The 17070-nt window shown below is 44.5% G+C and overlaps 1 protein-coding gene across 3 annotated transcripts in view; it reads right to left on the reverse strand.

Moving 5' to 3' along the window:
- Positions 1-117: 117 nt before the first annotated feature.
- LOC115159072 (leucine zipper putative tumor suppressor 2 homolog) overlaps positions 118-17070 on the reverse strand; it is a 51996-nt gene continuing 35043 nt past the window's right edge. For all 3 annotated transcript variants that reach the window (XM_029708459.1, XM_029708443.1, XM_029708452.1), the window contains 4 exons: positions 10188-10772; positions 9415-10020; positions 8879-9148; positions 118-2613 (listed from right to left, as the gene is read on the reverse strand). In XM_029708459.1, coding sequence (XP_029564319.1) covers positions 1867-2613; positions 8879-9148; positions 9415-10020; positions 10188-10739 — 2175 coding nt within the window. In that variant the 5' untranslated portion in view covers positions 10740-10772 and the 3' untranslated portion in view covers positions 118-1866. The remainder of the gene's footprint in view (positions 2614-8878; positions 9149-9414; positions 10021-10187; positions 10773-17070) is intronic.

Below are 17070 nucleotides of genomic sequence, written 5' to 3' on the forward strand. Positions count from 1 at the left end.
CGCAGTTGTAAATGAGAACTTGTTCTCAACTGGCCTACCTGATTAAATAAAGGTGAAATATATATACATTTTTGAAATAACAGAAATGTCAATCAGTAAGCCATTAAAAAGCCGCTATGCGTTTTTAATCAATGGTTTTTATTAAAAACAGTCAGTTGGTTCAATACATTTACAGCATGAAAATATACATTTAATGTCTTCATACAAATACTGTGGATAAAAAAAAACATGGAATCATGGAGGGGCATTCACTCAAACGTCATTATGCCGACATGGTACTGGAAGGACCCAACAGGACGTGTGACATTGCTTTGGTCAATTCACAGTGGCTATGTTTATTTTGAAATAGATAATATCTATATTTCACCATATGTGATTTGTCAGTATTAGGGATATCTACAATGAAGGGATAACAGCGATATGGGGATATGTACAGTAAGTGTCTTTCTCTTGTGAAAGAGTGTGCTTCTTTATACAGAATTTGATGAAAAGTTAACAGTCATAGCTTGGCCAGTCTAATTTAACTTTATAAAAAGACTAAGCATCTCTCACTTAGTGCATGTCCTCTCACCTGTACAAAAAGCATGTTCGCAAAACGGCCAGAGCTGCATACAAATATTTTCAGAGAAACAACGATCCATAGAGATGAATCCATCCATGCTATTGTACTTCTGCGGGAGACGGATCACAAAAAGGCAAAGCAGATTATCTTCACAACAATAGAAAGCATATCGGAGTGTGCTTTAATGACGTTTCTTTTTGAATTTCTACGGTTTCCGTTTTGCTCGCTGAAGATACTGTGCCGATACTGAATGAAATGACATCGTGTGTGTGTGTGTGTGTGTGTGTGTGTGTGTGTGTGATAGGGAAATTCGAGATCACTAATGTCCATATTTAGATAATCAAATGTCATGGAATGAGGAGACTTTTGGTAATCGTGACATTGAAGCGTTTCCCTTCTTTTTTGCCAATTAACCTGTAGAATTTGAGAACAACATGCCGAAGAAAACAAGTTTTATAAAGGCTCTACCTACCAAGAACACCCACAGTGAATAAGGAGGAAGTACACATTTCTAGGGAATAGGAGGAGTTCCACGATGTTCAGTGAATACCACAGACAGACAGGATGTATCCCCTCCACGCTGTACGAGACAATTCTGACTTCACCATCACTCTCCCTGTCAGCGTACTCTCCTATTGTCACATCAGATCACACTGTGTTTGTACGATTTCAAGCCAATAAGGGTCGATATTGGGTTCTTTTCAGAACGCTGAGGAACTACCTGTAACTCCTCCACCTGCTCCAGTTTCAGAAAGGCCCAATAAATTCAACCCTCCAAAGCTGCTTGCCGCAGTGGTACGTTAGTGTGCTCAATATCAAGGTCTTAGAAATGTTGGTAGTCTATTAGATTTAACACAATAAGCCCAGCTTAATCTTAAAAAGGTGAGGAAACAAACCAAATTAGTAATATCTGCTTAGAACGGCCATGTTTTGACTAGATGTTCACAAGCGGGAGGAGCCTACTGTAGCACACAGAGAGCTTCAACTGCATTTTGAAATCTAGACTAGAAACAGCCACTGTGTGTGCATGCGTGCGTGCGTGTGTCAACATTAGCCAGAGGGAGTCAACCATAATAAGACATTTGTGAGACGGAGTGGAAGCGCAGGAACATAGGCAGAGTAGACCAACTATAAAAAGACTACTACATACCGTACTGACCCTGATGGAGACCTACTGAAGGATTCTGAAGTGACCTACTAAGCAATTATAGAGGCTCTCTTGGCTTCCTGTAGATGCTCCTAGTGGATCACATGCATATTGCGGATAGATAGCAGGAGACACGCAGAGAGAAAAGGTGGTGGTCTCAGATCTCAGTAGCGGTGATCTCGTCAAAGTTGATCTCGTTGCCACTGCCTTCATCCTGCTCCTCCAGCTCGTCCCGGGTCTCCAGTTCTAGACTGAGCTCCCGCAGCATTCCCTCCAGCTCCCGGTTCTTCCGGTACATCCCCACGTAGTTCTGCTGCAGCTGCTTCTGGTACTGGATCACCTTGTCCTTTTCCTCCTGCCAGACCCTGTGCTCCTCCTCAAAGCTGCACGCCTGCTCCTCCCCCCGCTGGCGTTCTGTGGCTAACTCCGCCCTCAGACTCTCCATCTGCACCCGGAGGCTTTGGAGGGCCTCGCTCTCATAGGCCCGCTTGGCCTCGTCGCTCTCATAGGTCAACAAATGTGGCTCCTCCCCCTCCGGGAAGGCCTGGCACTGCCTGCCTCCACTACCATTGTGGGTGGGGGCCTGGAGGCTTGTCTGATCTGCCGCGGCGTCAGCGCGGAGGCGGGCTGTCTCCTCCTCCAGGCGGCCCACCTTCTGGCGGAGGAGCTGGGCCTCACTCTTGCGGCGCTGCAGCTCATTCTGGCACACCTCCAGCTCCAGGGTGCGCAGGCGGCCGGCGGAGGTGGCCTCCTGTAGTAGGGCCTGGCTTGTGGCGAGCTCGCCACGGGAGTCCCGAAGCTGGCCACGCAGAGAGACAATCTCCCCCACGCGCTGAGCCAGCTCCCCCTGGACATCCTTCAGCTGCTGCTTCAGCAAGGAGATCTCCCCAGACTTCTGACACACCTGAAGGAAACACAACTAGTGTCATATACACAGTGTACACAACATTAGGAACACCTTCCTAATATTGAGTTGCACCCCCTTTTGCCCTCAGAACAGCCTCAATGTTTTATTTTATTTACCCTTTATTTAACTAGGCAAGTCAGTTAAGAACAAATTCTTATTTACAATAACGGCCTACCAAAAGGCAAAAGGCCTCCTGTGGGGACGGGGGCCTGGGATTAAAATATATATATATACACACACAATATAAATATAGGACAAAACACACATCACAATAAGAGAGACAACACTACATAAAGAGAGACCTAAGACAACATAGCAAGGCAGAAACACATGAAAACACAGCATGGTAGCAACACAACATGGTAGCAGCACAAAACATGGTAAACATTATTGGGCACAGACAACAGCACAAAGGGCAAGAAGGTAGAGACAACAATACATCACACAAAGCAGCCACAACTGTCAGTAAGAGTGTCCATGATTGAGTCTTTGAATGAAGAGATTGAGATAAAACTGCCCAGTTTGAGTGTGTGCTGCAGCTCGTTCCAGTCGCTAGCTACAGCGAACTGAAAAGACTCAGGGATGTGTGTGCTTTGGGGACCTTTAACAGAATGTGGCTGGCAGAACAGGTGTTGTATGTGGAGGATGAGGGCAGCAGTAGATCTCTCAGATAGCGGGGAGTGAGGCCTAAGAGGGTTTTATAAATAAGCATCAACCAGTGGGTCTTGCAATGGGTATACAGAGATGTTTGTCAAGGCATAGACAACAAGGTATCGAAAGCGTTCCACAGGGATGCTGGCCCATGCTGGTGTCAATTTGTCTGGATGTCCTTTGGGTGATGGACCATTCTTGATACGCAGCGTGAAAAAAACAGCAGCGTTGCAATTCATGACACACTCAAAGCTGTGCGCCTGGCACCTACAACCATACCCCGCTCAAAGGCACTTAAATATTTTGTCTTGCCCATTCAACCTCTGAATGGCACACGTGCACAATCCTTGTCTCAATTGTCTCAAGGCTTAAAAATCCTTCTTTAACCTGACTCTTCCCCTTCATCTACACTGATTGAAGTGGATTTAACAGGTGACATCAATAAGGGATTATTGCTTTCACCTGGTCAGTTTTTGTCAGGGATGGGCAAATCCAGTCCTCGGGGCCTGATTGGTGTCACACTTTTGCCCCAGCAAACACACCTGTCTCCAATAATCAACTAATCATGATCTTCAGTTTAGAATGCAATTTGATTAATCAGCTGTGTTTGCTAGGGATGGAGAAAAGTGTAACACCAATCAGGCCCCCGAGGACTGGATTTGCCCACCCCTGGTCTGTGTCATGGAAAGAGCAGGTGTTCCTAATGTTTTCTACAATTAGTGAATAGTAGTGATGGGCATTCCAAGTCTTTTTGGTGAGCCGGATCATTTGGCTCCGTTCAGCTAAAAGACCTGTCCATTTGGCTCCCAAACGGCTCTTCGTTCATTAGTGCTTAGAAATGTACCATGACATGACAAAAATAGCAAATATCTTATGTTAAACCTATAAAGTTGCCTGCTATTATGTCAGATCGTGACATCCGAGTTCAAATACATTTTTACCTGACCAAATTATTCGACGGCCCGCAAAAAAAATGAAGAAATTTGAACGCACTGAAAAAAATGCATGTGGACCAGAATGAGTCTCTCTCCTCACTTTCTACTGTTCCTGCAGTGAGGAATTACAGAATGTTTTTATAACTTATCTGCAGATAATCGTGAGCTTAAAAAGCAGTTGTAACAGTATGCAAATCAGGGAGTCAAATGAACGGCTCGTTCACAAATGCGATTTGGTTCCCGACGTTCACCAAAAAGATCTGTTCAAAAAGAGACGTTAGATTGTGAACGACCCATCATTAAAACCTGTTGGGGATAGGGGGCAGTATTTGCACGGCCGGATAAAAAACGTACTCTATTTAATCTGGTTACTACTCCTGCCTAGTAACTAGAATATACATATAATTAGTAGATTTGGATAGAAAACACTAAAGTTTCTAAAACTGTTTGAATGGTGTCTGAGTATAACAGAACTCATATGGCAGTCAAAACTCAGACAAATCCTAACAGGAAGTGGAAATCTGGTGTGGAATCACTTCAAGCCTTTACGATTGAAACACACATGGACTTATTAACCATTTAGCACTTCCTAAGGCTTCCACTAGATGTCAACAGTCTTTACAAAGTGGTTTGAGTCTATGGTAGAAACTGACCCAAAGAGAGGCTTGGGAAGTTGGTCACAGGGGGAGGGCCATTACTACTATGACGCGGGCGCCCATGGGAACCCTTTTGTTCCGAAACGTTTAGTAAGACAATGCAATCGTCCGCCTTGAATATTATTGAAGCTCTGGTTGAAAAAGGCCCTAAAGATTTATGTTATACATCGTTTGACATGTTTGAACGAACGTAAATATATATTTTTTGCACATTCGTGACGACAAGTCCGGTGCGCTTCAGTACATTATGAGTAGCCTTCGGAACGCGCTAACAAGAAGGAACTATTGGGACATAAATGTAACTTTTTCGAACAAAACTACATTTGTTGTGGACCTGGGATCCCTGGAAGTGCCTTCTGATGAAGATAATCAAAGGTAAGGGAATATTTACAATAGTATATTTGATTTTAGATGGTTCCAAGATGGCGCTAACATGTATCGCCTAGCCTATTTTTCTGAGCATACCACGTCGTTTATTGCAAAGTGCGATTTCCCAGTAAAGTTATTTTTAAATCTAGCAATGCGGTTGCATTCACGAGATGTTAATCTATAATTCTTCGAATGACAATATTACATTTTAACAATGTTTTCGAATAGTAATTTTGTAAATTGTAGCGCTGATCCACCGGAAGCATTTGAGGGAAAATATTTTCTGAACGTCACACGCCGATGTAAAATGCTGTTTTATATATAAATATGAACTTTATCGAACAAAAAATGCATGTATTGTGTAACATGATGTCCTAGGAGTGTCATCTGATGAAGATTGTCAAAGGTTAGTGCTGCATTTAGCTGTGTTTTGGGTATTTGTGATGCATCTAGTTGCTTTCAAAATGGCAGTGTGATTTTTTTTGGCAGGGTACTCTCCTAACATAACCTAATGTTTTGCTTTTGCTGTAAAGCCTTTTTGAAAATCGGACAACGTGGTTCGATTCAGGAGAGGTGTATCTATAAAATGGTGTAAAATAGTCATATGTTTGAGAAATTGAATAATTCAAATGCATTCCAGGTGGCTACCTCATGAAGCTGGTTGAGAGAATGCCAAGAGTGTGCAAAGCTGTCAAGGCAAAAGGGAGGCTACTTTGAAGAATCTGAAAAATATATTTCAATTTGTTTAACACTTTTTTGGGTTACTAAATTATACCATATGTGTTATTTCATAGTTTTGATCTCTTCACTATTATTCTACAATGTAGAAAATAGTAAAAATAAAGAAAAACCCTTGAATGAGTAGGTGTCCAAACTTTTAACTGGTATTGTAAGTATTCAAACCATTTACTCAGTACTTTGTTAAAGCACCTTTGGCAGTGATTACAGCCTCAAGTCTTCTTGGGTATGACGCTACAAGCTTGGCACACCTGTATTTGGGGAGTTTCTCCCATTCTTCTCTGCAGATCCTCTCAAGCTCGGTCAGGTTTAATGGGGAGCGTCACTGCACAGCTATTTTCAGGTCTCTCCAGAGATGTTCGATCGGGTTCAAGTCCGGGCTCTGGCTTGGCCACTCAAGGACATTCAGAGACTTGTCCCAAAGCCACTCCTGCGTTGTCTTGGCTGTGTGCTTAGGGTCGTTGTCCTGTTGGAAGGTGAACCTTTGCCCAAGTCAGAGGTCCTGAGCGCACTGGAGCAGGTTTTCATCAAGGATTTCTCTGTACTTTGCGCCGTTCATCTTTCCCTCGATCCGGACTAGTCTCCCAGTCCCTGCTGCTGAAAAACATCCCACAGCACCACCATTCAGGCCAAAGAGTTCAATCTTGGTTTCATCAGATCAGAGAATCTTGTTTCTCATGGTCTGAGAGTCCTTTAGGTATCCTTTTGGCAAACTCCAAGCGGGCTGTCATTTGCCTTTTGCTGAGGAGTGGCTTCTTTCTGGCCACTCTACCATAAAGGCCTGATTGGAGTGCTGCAGAGGTAGTTGTCCTTCTGCAAGGTTCTCCCATCTCCTCAGAGGAACTCTGGAGCTCTGTCAGAGTGACCATCGGGTTCTTGGTCACCTCCCTGACCAAGGCCCTTCTCCCCCGATTGCTCAGTTTGGCCGGGCAGCCAGCTCTAGGAAGTCTTGGTGGTTCCAAACTTCTTCCCTTTAAGAATGATGGAGGCCACTGTGTTCTTGGGGACCTTCAATGTTGCAGAAATGTTTTGGTACCCTTCCCCAGATTTGTGCCTCGATACAATCCTGTCTCGGAGCACAGGTGTCTGCCTTTCCAAATCATGTCCAATCAATTGAATTTACCACAAGTGGACTCCAATCAAGTTGTAGAAAAACCTCAAGGATGATCAATGAAAACAGGATGCACCTGAGCTCTATTTCGAGTCTCATAGCAAAGGGTCTGAATACTTTTTAAAATAACCTGTTTTCACTTTGTCATTATGGGGTAAAGTGTGTAGATTGATGAGGAAAATAAAATATTTAATCAATTTTAGAATAAGGCTGTAATGTAACAAAATGGAAGGGGTCTGAATACTTTCCAAATGCACTATGTATACACACACACACACACACACACACACACACACACACACACACCCATTCAAAAGTTTAGGGGCACTTAAAAATGTCCTTGTTTTTGAAATAAAAACATTTTGTTGTCCATTAAAATATCAAATCTATCAAAAATACAGTGTAGACATTGTTAATATTGTAAATGACTATTGTAGCTGGAAACGGCTGATTTTAATGGAATATCTACATAGGCGTACAGAGGCCCATTATCAGCAACCATCACTCCCATGCTCCAATGGCACGTTTTGTTAGCTAATCCAAGTTTATCACTTTAAAAGGCTAATTGATCATTAGAAAACCCTTTTGCAATTATGTTAGCACAGCTGAAAACTGTGGTTCTGATTAAAGAAGCAATAAAACTGGCCTTCTTTAGACTAGTTGAGTATCTGGAGCATCAGCATTTGTGGGTTCAATTACAGGCTCAAAATGGCCAGAAACAAAGACCTTTCTTATAAAACTCTTCAGTCTATTCTTGTTCTGAGAAATGAAGGCTATTCCATGTGAGAAATTGCCAAGAAACTGAAGATCTCGTACAATGCTGTGCACTACTCCCTTCACAGAACAGTGTAAACTGGCTCTAACCAGAAAATAAAGAGGAGTGGGAGGCCCCGGTGCACAACTGAGCAAGAGGACAAGTACATTAGTGTCTAGTTTGAGAAACAGACGCCTCACAAGTCCTCAACTGGCAGCTTCATTAAATAGTACCTGCAAAACACCAGTCTCAACATCAACAGTGAAGAGGCGACACATGCTGACCTTCTAGGCAGAGTTGTAAAGAAAAAGCCATATCTCAGACTGGCCAATAAAAATAAAAGATTGAGGGAGGCAAAAGAACACAGACACTGGACAGAAGAACTCTGCCTGGAAGGCCAACATCCCAGAGTCGCCTCTTCACAGTTGACGTTGAGACTGGTGTTTTGCAGGTACTATTTAATTAACCTACCAGTTGAGGACTTGTTAGGCGTCTGTTTCTCAAACTGGACACTAATGTACTTAACGGGGCCTCCCACTCTTTCTATTCTGGTTAGAGCCAGTTTGCGCTGATAATGTACGCCTATGTAGATATTCAATTTTTTTTTTACAAATCAGCCGTTTCCAGCTACAATAGTAATTTACAACATTAACAATGTCTACACTGTATTTCTGATCAATTTTATGTTATTTTAAATGGACAAAAAAAAATTGCTTTTCATTCAAAAACAAAGACATTTCTAAGTGACCCCAAACTTTTGAACAGTAGTGTATATATAAGAGAGAGTCTTTGTTATAATGTGATTGATGACGATGCGACACCGAGCCAGACTCTTGCCCGCCAGCATCTTACAGAGCAGACCGTTTGTACTAGACTACAACAATTACTCAAAAAGGGGTTACAGTGGTATTTATGGATTGTGTAAAATCCACTCTCGCTACTGCATCCGCTTTGTCTACAAGATATACTAAAGTGCCAAGACCTAAGAGGTAGGGACTAGGAGTGAATTTGGAATGGGGCCGCCAGACAGTATTAAGGCCCACCTCACCTCCCACTTGGTCTCCTCCAGCCGGGGCCCTAGGTCGATCTTCTCATGCTCGTAGGAGGTGCAGCGCTCCTCCAGCTGCTCCCTCTCCTGCAGCAACTGGCTGAAGTCCTCCTGCAGCTTCTTCTTCTCCTGCTGCAGCTGGAAGACCTGCAGCTGGAGCACCTGCTGGGCACGCTGGGCCTTCTGGGAGTGTGTCTGCATCCGTGTGGCGCAGGTCTGACGCAGCTCCTCCAGCTCCAGCTCACAGCGCTTCTGCTTCTCCTCATACACCTGGGGGGAGAGAGGAGACGGGGAGACCGGGTAGACGGGGTGGGTAGGTGAGGGTGGCATTGTGTGAGGGTTGCATTGTGTGTGTGTATAGTGATTGTAATGTCCCAGTATGTCATGACATTTGTCGTTTTGTGTGTGATGGTACATGGTCTGTGTGCCAGGTGCGTGCATGTGTACGTGCGCTTGCATGCCTTCATGCGTTTTAGAATATGTGAAGGAAGGTGATTGTGTCTAATGCTCTCTGGTCTATCTACGCCACCATGTACCTGACAAATGGCCATCTCGTTCTCGTCCAGGTTGTCTCGGAGCTGCTGCAGCTCCACGTCTCTCTCCCTCAGCTTATCCTCCAGGTCCCTCACCACCCCCTCGTACCCCCCCTCCACGGGGGCTGGCGACCGCCCGCTCGACCCGCTGTCCGACAGAGGCTGGACACGCCCGCTCAGCGACCCCGACCCTGTGCTCTTACTGGACGAGGAGCGCCCGCTATCTGAGTTGGAGTGCCCGTGCACATTGCCGGGCGCCGTCTTCATGGGCTCTAGGTGGCCACTGACAAGCGGGGTGTCTGCGGGCGGTAGATTGTAGGGGATGCTGCCATAGGGTGGCAGGCTCGACAGGGAGTTCCGGCCAGAGTCAGACATGGAGCAGGTCTGGCTGCCCCCGCCCACGTGGCGCCCGCCGCTGTAGGAGGTGCGTTTCTCCGAGCAGGGCGACAAAGTGTCTGTCTGGCTACCAGGTGACAACAGGTTGAGATTGTTCTGGCTGTCTGATAGGCTGGACCGGTCATGGCGAGGGGAGAGGTACTGCATGGAGTTGCGGCTCTTGGGGATGACGGGTTTGAAGGCGGTGGGCCGGATCACTGTTTTCTCCATGTTCTGAGGGGTGAGACAATTGTTGGGTAAGAGGTTGTAAATAATGTATATTCAGTGAATGTTTCATTTATTTTTTTCTAATCGTGTTACTGTGAGAGTAGATTGATCTACTGTAAATTTAGAGGAAACTGAATGACTGTACCATATAGCCTGGACAGGGTCATACTCACCTTCTCCAGCTTCCCCGATACGAGGACCAGTTTGGGCGGGGCTCCTCCTACGTTCCCGTTGAGGCTCCCCAGCTGCCCCTCCTTGGCCTCCTCGAGGTCAATCCCGGCCCTTGGGCTTCCGTTAGCCACATGGTTGTCATTCCAGTCCCCCACATAGTGCTGGTTCAGATACGAGTAATTCCCATTGGTCCCGCTGTCCTTACTGGAGCCAATCACCATCAAGGGCTTCCTGTTGCCAGGCGGAGTGAGGCTACTGAGCAGCGGATCCTGGGATGTGTCAGAGGAGCCCAGGCAAGAAGTGGCACCCAATGTGGTTCTGTGGAGCCTGGAAGTGCCCGGCTCGGGACTGATATCAACGGGCCGGTATTGATGCTCCATGTAGGCCGGGCCGGAGCGGTGGGCGATGAGGCTGCTGACGGAGCCCATGGCCTCCTGGGAGTTGGAGGCGGGTGAGGTGGAGGGGAGGTTAGTGGGCGTGTGGGAGGCAGAGGGGTGGCGGCGGGGGGTGTGGTGACGCTCAGCCGGCATGGGTAGAGCCTGAATCAGGGCCATGGTGGCTGCTGCTCAGTGGGACAGCCACACGATCTGGGGGGACAGAGGTAGAAACAGAGGGACACAGTCAGTCAGATGAATGGGAACTATCAACGTAGCAAAGCAACAACAAAGCGTTACAGTAGAAATATTAGGAATGTACAGCTTGTTTGGACTATGGAACCATCCAGGGTCGTGTTCAGGAGGGCTCAGAGTTCTGAACGTTGCAGATAGAAATGTCTTAGAGATGACCTGAAGAATGTTCACAGACATGCTTCTATGTCATGTAACATATTCTACATTACAGAGAAAGCGTGTCAACTTTCTGTGACCCTGGTAAAACAAAGACTGCACGGATACAAACAAAATATATGTTCTCCTCCTACAGTTAAATATCCTGTAGACACAGACAGAGCCAACTCATTTACAGAGCCCTTTCAAGCAGCACAAACATGGGCTTCAGGCCTATGGCTTTCGATGCCTGAGACAGCAAAGGCAGTCTCATCTCATGGCAAATAGCCCCTGACATGGTACTCATGATGGGAAGCAAGGCGACTGTCTGTCTCCCTACATCCCTTCAAAACAATGTTAGGGGGAGTGAACAACAAATCCTAGGGTATTCAATTGGTAATGACATCGTACACACACCATGGCAACCATCTCCTCCCAACCGGTGATCTCATCCAAAACAGCAACACTACACAGATCGACTGTGACATCATCAGTCCCAAGGCACACCGTCTGGTGGTGAGGGGAGAACAATGGTAGACAGGAAATGGCGCATGATGGTGAGGTCACGCTCCGTGTTTTGCAGGAACCCAGCTGTGTCAGGGTTCTCCCCAAATAACGTAAGAGGGGCGCTGCGCCACCTTGTGGACTGGCTGCGCCGCTTTTCAATCATTTAAGGCTCTAGATTGCAGGAAATGGCACCACCTTGTTAAAAAAAAAAAAAAAACCCGGTGTGCATTTTAAATAAATCATCACTGCTGCAGGAGTCATCCAGAGCATAACGAGGTCCCAGGGACAGATGTGTCCAGTTGGAGACAGTTCAGTGTCAGAGCTCTGTGAAGTCAGGATCTAAATACAGATACTGCACTAGCCCTAAACTATGTCAAGTCATTTTACACACACACACACACACACACACACACACACACACACACACACACGTTAAGACCAGGACAGTAATTAAATGGGACCGTGGCGTGTCTATCAACCAGCCAGCTCCTCATTAATTACAGCCAGCCAGCTTGGCACCAGACGGGCACTGCCACCCTGCCAAGACAAACAGCCTACCACTAAGGTTTATCTGTGATTATGACATTCTAATTAGCACAGAGTGGAGGGGTAATAAATGATCCCTATTTATTTTATCCGATCATAACTGATACTGAAAGTTGGGGCAGTTGTATGACAAACAGAAATAAAAGGGTCTGAACACTTTTTTCCCTGAATACTTAGCTGTGTTTGGTCTGACCAAGGACCGGGCATGTCCTTCGTCGACAATTTTGACTCCTGGAATTGGCCTGGCTACTTTGTGGAAGACAGAAATCACCTGGTTGAAAATGGCTCCTGGATGTTGTCATCAAACATTGGGAAGGTTCTTGCTCAACTAAATTGATGTGAGGACAATATTAGCATTGTAAGTCCGTTTTTACCATCCCCTCCTCTTTGGTCTCTATGAGAGTTCCACATGTTGTACCTGAAAGTGGTAACATGTCAAATGGTGCTAACTGGAGAAATGTAATTGCTATTCCTACTTTGGATTATGCCTATTAGGAAAATAAAACAATCTTTGAGTCTCCTGAAATCTCAAAGTAATCTGACTTGTATTGAAACTCCGTATGATTTTAAATGCAGAAAAGGTTTGACATTTTTACATCTTAATAGTCATAGTTTATTACCTAAAATGGATCAGGCAGACCCTGATATTTTTATTGTATCGAGACCTGGTTAACTGATAAAACCCTGGACTCTGAGGTTTCTAAGGATGGTTACAATGCGTTTAGGACTGATAGGAAAGGCAAAGGTGTTGTTATTTACACAATAACTATTCTTTCTGCGTCTCTGTTAAAGGCTACCTCCAGTCCTAAACAATTTGAATTGTTGGCTTTAAGTCTTCAGTTGGGTTCACACTCAAAAATAACAGTTATAGGAATCTATCGTCCACTCTCCGCCAAGAAGTGTGTACTAAACGAACTCACTGATTTAATTGCAATTGTTATTACCCCAGAGGTGTTGATCGCCTGAGATTTTAATCTTGCATGGGGAACGCAGGATGCTGACTGTTTAAAAGATTTTTGTACAAATTTAAATTTGACCCAGCTGATTACAAAGCCCACTGTCCAAACTTTAAAGGACCCCACGAAATCGACTTTGATTGACCTCATATTTACAAATACTCCAGAGAGATATGCTGGGAGTGGGCTATTTGCTTTAGATATTAGTGACCACTGTCCCATTGTATGTGTCAGGAATATACAGATGCCTCGATCCAAACCTTGTTTTATCAACAAGAGGAATTTTTAGAATTTCAACGAACAGGCCTTTTTTTTGTGACCTTTACTTCAGTGACTTTGATTGTATTGCATCTATACCTGACCCAGAGTTGGCTTTGAACCACTTCAAATGTTTTCAATGGTATTGTAGATAAACATGCTCCCTTTAAAAAAACTGAGAATTAAAAAAAAAAAAAAATTTTTTTTTTTTTTTTAAATAAATAGGTCACTATCTAATACACTATCTGAATGTACAGGGAACCCAGCTAAATTCTGGAAAGCTGTTAAATCACTGAAGGGTTGTCTCCTCGTCTCTCCCACAAGAAAATAATTTAGATTCTGGCCCCATTACTGACAAATTGATATCATTAATGCATTTAATGACCATTTTATCTCCGCAGGCTTTATATTTGAATGCATTTCAAAGCCAGCTCTTGAAAAGAGTAGTTTGGATGTAGATGGTGAAAATCTATTGAATGATACTGAAAATGTTGGTCAGGAGTTTCCTTTTAGGAAATTCACTGATAAAGAAGTCCTGGATGCTTTGTTAACATTAGCCAAAAAAGAAAATCGACAGGGGCTGATCATTTGGAGCCTGGTCTGCTTATGTGTGCAGCACCTCTTATTGCTGGCTCAGTAGCCCACATTTCTATTTAAACATTGTTATCAGGAAGTATTCCAAAAGCATGGAAATCTGCACATCTTGAAAATAGATTTATCTCGATGTGACTCCCTGTTTAAATAAAATACATCTATACCTGCATTGTCAAAAACACACAAATTCCCTCTCTCACACAAAGTTGTTTGCAGTAGTGCACTAAACCTTCAACACACTATTTGTTAAGATATATGTTTGCAGGTTGACTACTATGCCCTTTTCCATGCTCATTACACAGGTGCACCTTGTGCTGGAGACAAAAGGCCACTAAAATGTTAGGTTCTCCAACAACCCAAAGCCACAGATTTCTCAAGTTAAGGGAGCGTGCAATTAACTACCTCATCCCCATATTGTTATTTATTTTTGCTCTTTTACACCCCAGTACCTCTACTTGCACATCTATCACTCCAATGTTATTGCTAATTTGTAATTATTTCGCCACTACGGCCTATTTATTGCCTTACCTCCCTAATCTTACTACATTTGCACACAGTGTACATAGATGTTTCTATTGTGTTATTGACTGTACGTTTGTTTATCCCATGTGTAACTCTGTTGTTTTTGTCGCAATATATAAAAAAGAAATTGACAGGAATGTCCACCAGAGCTGTTGCCAGAGAACTTTATGTTCATTTCTCTACCTTGAGCCACCTCCTACGTTGTGTTAGAGAATTTGGCAGTATATCCAACCAGCCTCACAATCGCGGACCACGTGTATGGCGTTGTGTGGGCGAGCAGTTTGCTGATATCACCATTGTGAACAGAGTGCCCCAAGGTGGTGGTGGGGTTATAGCATGGGCAGTGCATAAGCTACGGACAACGACCACAATTGCATTTTATCGATGGCAATTTGAATGCACAGAGGTACTGTGACGAGATCCTAAGGCCCATTATCACGCCATTCATCCGCCGCCATCACGTTATGTTTCAGCATGATAATGTACGGCCCCATGTCGTAAGAATCTGTACACAATTCCTGGAAGCTGAAAATGTCCCAGTTCTGCCATGGACTGCATACTCACCAGACATGTCACCCATTGAGCATGTTTGGGTCGCTCTGGATCGATGTGTACGACAGCATGTTCCTGTTCCCACCGATATCCAGCAATTTTGCACAGCCATTGAAGATGAGTGGGATATTCCACAGGCCACAATCAACAGCCTGATCAACTCTGAGAAGGAGGTGGGTAGCACTGCATGAGGCAAACTGTGGTCACACCAGATATTGACTGGTTTTCAGATCCACTCCCCTACCTTTTTTAAAAAGTATCTGTGTGACCATCAGATGCATATCTGTATTCCCAGTCATGTGAAATCCATAACTAGGTAAAATCTTTGACATTGTTGCATGTTGAGTTTATATTTTTGTTCAGTACAATTTCATTCAACATTCTGGCATGCAAGGAAAATGTCCATGCTTTTCAGTGCTTTGTTTCAGACTGTATTCCAAGAACTGGTATCAAATTCAGATTTATTAGGTAAGGAAGTAACCCTACTCCTCGGCCAGAGGTCGTGTGGCGCTCTGAACACTCCGAGAGCTAAGCGCTCCGAATTTACGAACGGACAATTTGACAGAGCTCTGAATTTACGAATGGCCCAGAGCGCACTCTGACACTCCAGAGTGAATTTACGAACACAGCTTTAGCGTCTCAAAGCCTCTGAAGGAGACCAGATAGACTGATCACACTGACTCACGTACTGTAGGCCTAGTCCAACCAATAATTATGGGAGTCAGTGCTGCTTTGTCATGGAGGAAATTGGCACCAAAATACAGATATATTTCTCATTCAACTCAGCTGACTGCAGCTTCGAAGACGTTCTCTGAGCAAATTGTTTTTGTCTCTCTGGGAAAGGCCTAGTACTTAGACAAGTAGACAGACACTCCCGCAGAAATAGCAATTTGCAGCCACATCGGCTATAACCACTTGTTTCCCTGAGAGAAACAAGTGGTCAGAGAAGGTAGTGGCCAGTGGGCTCAGTTCAGTATCACTGGTAGGTGGAAGAGCTCTAGTCCACTGTGATTTAATAACCACTGCATGGCAACGCTCAGTCACATGACATGGCTATAGGGGTGCTCAATCATGGGCAATAAAGTAATGGCAGCTTACCCTCAGGTATTTTTAAACAGCATACCAATTAAATGAACATGCCATTGGCAGATTTGGTAAAAAGTGAAAACTAACTCTACCTACTCCAGATGCAGCGGGTTATTGACTGCTGGACTGATAGGTGCAGGCCACACCCCAGAACAGCAGCATTTAGCTTATTCGCTACTTTCTTAAGTCGTCTGAATGCCAAAACTGCCATGAAATAAACATGCATGGTCTACACTAAGCACAGGGATCAAGCACAGAGAAGACCAAACATGAACGCATCTCATTTATTGGTGTTACACACAGAAACGCATGGACACAAACATATACAGTAGGCCCAGCAGACCCTGCTTGGCTTGTACGCAACATCACGCAAACATGCTTTGATACAAACCAAGAGGTTGCAGTAAATCCCTCAGAGTCAGTTGTACACATACACCAACACAGCCAGAGGGATCTGGGTCCAAAAATACACTGTGTACACGAGGGGATGTGTCAGGACCGTGAATAAGGACAGCTCTGTTTTACTGGCTGGTTTCGAGGCCGACTGGAAGAGGCACCAGGAGCAGCACTTGTGATTTGGGATATATGAGTGAGAAAGTGAGAGAGCGTGAGTGAGAAAGTGTGAGTGAGTGAGTGAATGGGAAAAATCACAGAAAGTGAGAAAAATAAAGAGAGAACATGTGCATGAGCAGTTTGGAACAAACTGTCTGGAAATCCCATCCTCCACTCTACATCTCCCTCCCAATCTAAGCCACTCTCTCTATTAGAGGTCGGCCGATTAATCGGAATAGCCGATTAATTAGGGCCGATTTCAAGTTTTCATAACAATCGGTATTTTTGGACACCGATTATTTTTTTTTACACACCTTTATTTAACCAGGCAAGTCAGTTAAGAACACATTCTTATTTTCAATGACGGCCTAGGAACGGTGGGTTAACTGCCTTGTTCAGGGGCAGAACGACAGATTTTTACCTTGTCAGCTCGGGGATTCAATCTTGCAACCTTACGGTTAACTAGTCCAACGCTCTAACCACCTGCTTTACATTGCACTCCACGAGGAGCCTGCCTGTTACGCGAATGCAGTAAGAAGCCAAGGTAA

The sequence above is a fragment of the Salmo trutta genome, chromosome 2 (genome assembly GCF_901001165.1).
Source record: "Salmo trutta chromosome 2, fSalTru1.1, whole genome shotgun sequence".
NCBI classification, from domain to species: domain Eukaryota; kingdom Metazoa; phylum Chordata; class Actinopteri; order Salmoniformes; family Salmonidae; genus Salmo; species Salmo trutta.